At 58.9% G+C, this 3,427-nt stretch overlaps 1 protein-coding gene across 1 annotated transcript in view; it reads right to left on the bottom strand.

The window, feature by feature from the left end:
* The window catches only part of RNF41 (ring finger protein 41), a 6,850-nt gene extending 3,429 nt beyond the window's left edge, over window positions 1-3,421 (bottom strand). Inside the window, exons 1-3 of the mRNA XM_017836597.1 lie at window positions 2,395-3,421; window positions 1,208-1,320; window positions 494-766 (exon numbers count right to left, since the gene is read on the bottom strand). Of these exons, the coding sequence (XP_017692086.1) occupies window positions 494-766; window positions 1,208-1,297 (363 nt within the window). The 5' untranslated portion in view covers window positions 1,298-1,320; window positions 2,395-3,421. The remainder of the gene's footprint in view (window positions 1-493; window positions 767-1,207; window positions 1,321-2,394) is intronic.
* Window positions 3,422-3,427: the final 6 nt, after the last annotated feature.

The following is a 3,427-nucleotide window of genomic DNA, read 5'->3' on the forward strand; positions in this document are numbered from 1 at the left end:
TCGGCGTGTGAGCAGCTTCCAGAGCTAACCCAGGCGTGAGGGACCAGCTCAGACACCTCTGATGAGTGTGGGAAGGCCCTGCCGTGCCAAACGGTCTGGGGAGAGTTATGGGAATAAACCACCACTGCCACAGTGCCATGGGATGGGGATTTTCCTCCTCCAAAGGGATCAGGGAGCAGAACCAGACAGCCCATGGGCCTGATCCAGGTTCTGACTTCACCCAAGGAGATCTCACTATCTCCAATCCAGGTCCCTTTCTGGGGTGCTGCTTTCCAGCACCTCATTCCCCGGTCTGCCCGTAGATCCAGGGCTGCCCCGCCCCTGGCGCAGAATCCAGCACTTGAACTTCGTACGGCTGGTGACTGCCCATCTCTCTGGTTTGTCAAGGTGTCTCTGCGGGGCCTCGAGGGAGTCAACAGCTCCTCCCAGCCCCTTCTGCAGCACCACGGCCTCCGAACCCCGGGCTCCTTCCCAAACCCTGGGCCCCTCCTCACCCGCATCCCTGCTCGCAGGTCACCGGGCGCTTGGGGTTGTGCTCGCAGTCGTTGAGGTGAGACATGAGGTTGTCGAGGCGCACGACGGCCGTGCAGCCGAACACGGCGTTGTCGCAGGTGATCTGCAGCTTGGACAGCATGTTCCGCATGATCCGCGGCACCGGGCGCAGGTGGGCGACGGTCACCACGCTGCGGTCCACGGGGCACGTCTGCTGCTGCGAGAACCACTGCGTGATGCAGGCATTGCAGAAGGCGTGCTCGCAGTGGGGAGCCTGCGGAGGGGCAGGACACGGCCACGGGTCACTGCCGGGCTGGAAAAGATCTCCGAGACCGAATCCAAGCCGTGCCCGATGCCCGCCTTGCCCCCCGGCCCAGAGCACTGAGTGCCACGGCCAGGCCTTCCTCGGGCTCCTAAATTTCATCGTTTTCCCAGATTAAAACATCCCTTGGCTGTGTTTACACAGACAGGCTCTGCTCTTGTGTCCAAACTGCACTCGAGAGTATTCAGGACTGGGGAGGGGGAGCAGATTTTGGGAACAGGGAGCTTTATCCCTGGTGCCAATTCCTCTCCTGTGCTACCCTTCACAGGAAAGCTCAGAATCCAGGGAGCTCGCGGTGTGCACGGTGCCCATCACCTGATCCAGACATCCACGAGCCTGGGGCTGCCACCAGAGCCTTCCAGCAGCCAAAATCAGTGCTGAGGTGGGACCTACCTGAACTGGCTCCTCCAGGACCCCGCTGCAGATGGGGCATATAAGGTCCTCATCAACGTCCCCCTGGAAACGAGCTACATCATACCCCATCGCTCGTCACCGCTGCCAGAACCCTGCAGAGGGGACAGAGGGCTCAGGGGAGCTGCACAGGGCACAACCCAGCCCTCTGCCTCCCAAATTCCTGCTCTCTCCTGCCCCAGGCACACCTGGAGCTCTCACCAAGTGCCCTATGGGGGAGGGAAAAGGGTCTCAGCCCCCTCTGTGTGCCCAGAGCTGCCCCAACGCTGCTGCTTCCACTTGAAATTCCCAACCCTGACGCAATTTCCCACTTGGTGGTTGTTGGGGTTTGATCTGGGGGTTGTTCTGCACAGTTTATTTGGTTTGCTGAGGTGGGACACGTGCCAGGGACCGTTCCTGGTGCAGCCAGACCCTCGCCAGCCCCACGCAACGGCACCGGCTCCTCCCTGGGAGGAGGGAACGTCCTGCCAAGGATGGCAGCGCCAGGTAATTCCCTTCTCCAACCCCCCAACTCTCTGCCAGGGCCGGCCTTGAGCTCTGCCCCGGCAGTTACTGGGCCCTCTGCTCCTCCTGCCCCGTTCTCACGACATCAAAGGCGGTGTCCAACCCCTGCAGCCCCATAAAGGAGTCCCCACCCCAAATCCAAACAGGAGCTGGCAGGGACAGGAGGGGTGTGAGGACACGGGGAGCCCTCACGAGGCTCTGAAACCACCGTGGCAGGGCAGCAATTCCAGCTGTGCAAACACCAGCAGGTGGCTTTGCATCCCTCCAGCTCTCAGGATGCAGCTCCAGAACTCTGGATCCACCTGGAGGTTCATTAACAAAACCCTTTCCCTGCCAGTCCCAGGGATCCTCTGGGTATTCCCAGGTCTGCCCAGCTCCTTCTACGTGAAATACAAGATACAGAAACCAGGCAGGGGCAGTTCCTGAGCCAGTTTGGCAGGATTTCTGTCAAACCTCTGGAATTTAAGGAAGATCTCGCTATTTCCACGTGGATATTGATTTAAACCAAAGCTTTTTGGAGCAAGAAACCCCCCAGACCCGGGAGCAGCCACCATTCCAAGGCTCCACGTGCGTGGAGGGAGGACTGAACTCCTGCAGGAAGCTGTGGGGGAAGGAATGAAGCCATTCCCACGGAGAAGGGAGGCTGTGAGAGGGCCCTGCTTTACCTCCCGTGGCAGAATTCCTCCCGGAGCGGCGCAGGGCTGGGCTGGCTTCACTCTGTGCAGGGACACTCTCCCAATGGCCCATCTTTCCCCTCACTCTTCCACAGCCCAGAACGTTCCTCGGGGGCCCCGCGCCGGAGTCAGACAGGACAGAGCTGATCCCAGGGAACAGAGAGGGAGGGAGGATGAGGATGGTGAAGGAGGTGGAGGCTGTGCCCTGCCCATCGCCCCCCTCCAGCCACGTGGGAAAGGAGCTGGAATTTTCTGAAGAGCCTTTGAGACTCTCCAAAAAACGACGGAGAACCTGCGGAGGAGCCGTGGATTGCCCGGAAGGCGCCGATCCCACCGTGGACACGGCGGGGACGAGGGGCCAAAGGCCCCAAGCTGAGAATTCCCACTGTATCCCAACCCACTCCTTGCCTCCGGGGATTTCTGATTTCAGTGGGAAGAACGAGGGTCCCTTCAGAGCCCCAAACCAGCCCTGGAGAGCCCTCGTGCCCCCCCTGAACATGACAATGACACGGATCCACATCCCCGTCTCCCTGTGGCCCTCGGCTTTGGGAATTCCAGCCCCATTCCCAGCTGGATCCACAGGGCAGGGACACAAACACCAGCCCATTGGGCAAAGGCTCAGCTCTGCAGTGACAAAATCCTGCTAAAAATACCGGTTTCCCCAAATGCCACTTAAAAAAAAAAAAAAAATCTCCTGACACAAATCCAAGTTTTTCTCTCTCTCGCTGCGAAAAATCGACAGAACGGGAAAAACTATTTTGGTTTGAGCTCCTGGTCATGGCAACGAGGGGGAAAACCAGCTCAGGAACAGCCTGGGTGGTGCTGCCATGGGGGTTTGGGCACCAGAACCTTTGACACCATTATTACTGAGGCACCAGAATTTCCCTGGTGCTGCTGAATTTTGGGGCATTTTCACGTTTATCACTTAAAATCACGGCAAAAAGTGCCCTTCCTGAAAACAAGGTTGAGCTCGGGTGCTGTTTAATTCCTGCCTTCCCTCTGCTTCCCAAACACTGCTGGGCTT

Source organism: Lepidothrix coronata, unplaced genomic scaffold, assembly GCF_001604755.1.
Source record: "Lepidothrix coronata isolate B3197 unplaced genomic scaffold, Lepidothrix_coronata-1.0 Scaffold281, whole genome shotgun sequence".
In the NCBI taxonomy this organism is placed as follows: domain Eukaryota; kingdom Metazoa; phylum Chordata; class Aves; order Passeriformes; family Pipridae; genus Lepidothrix; species Lepidothrix coronata.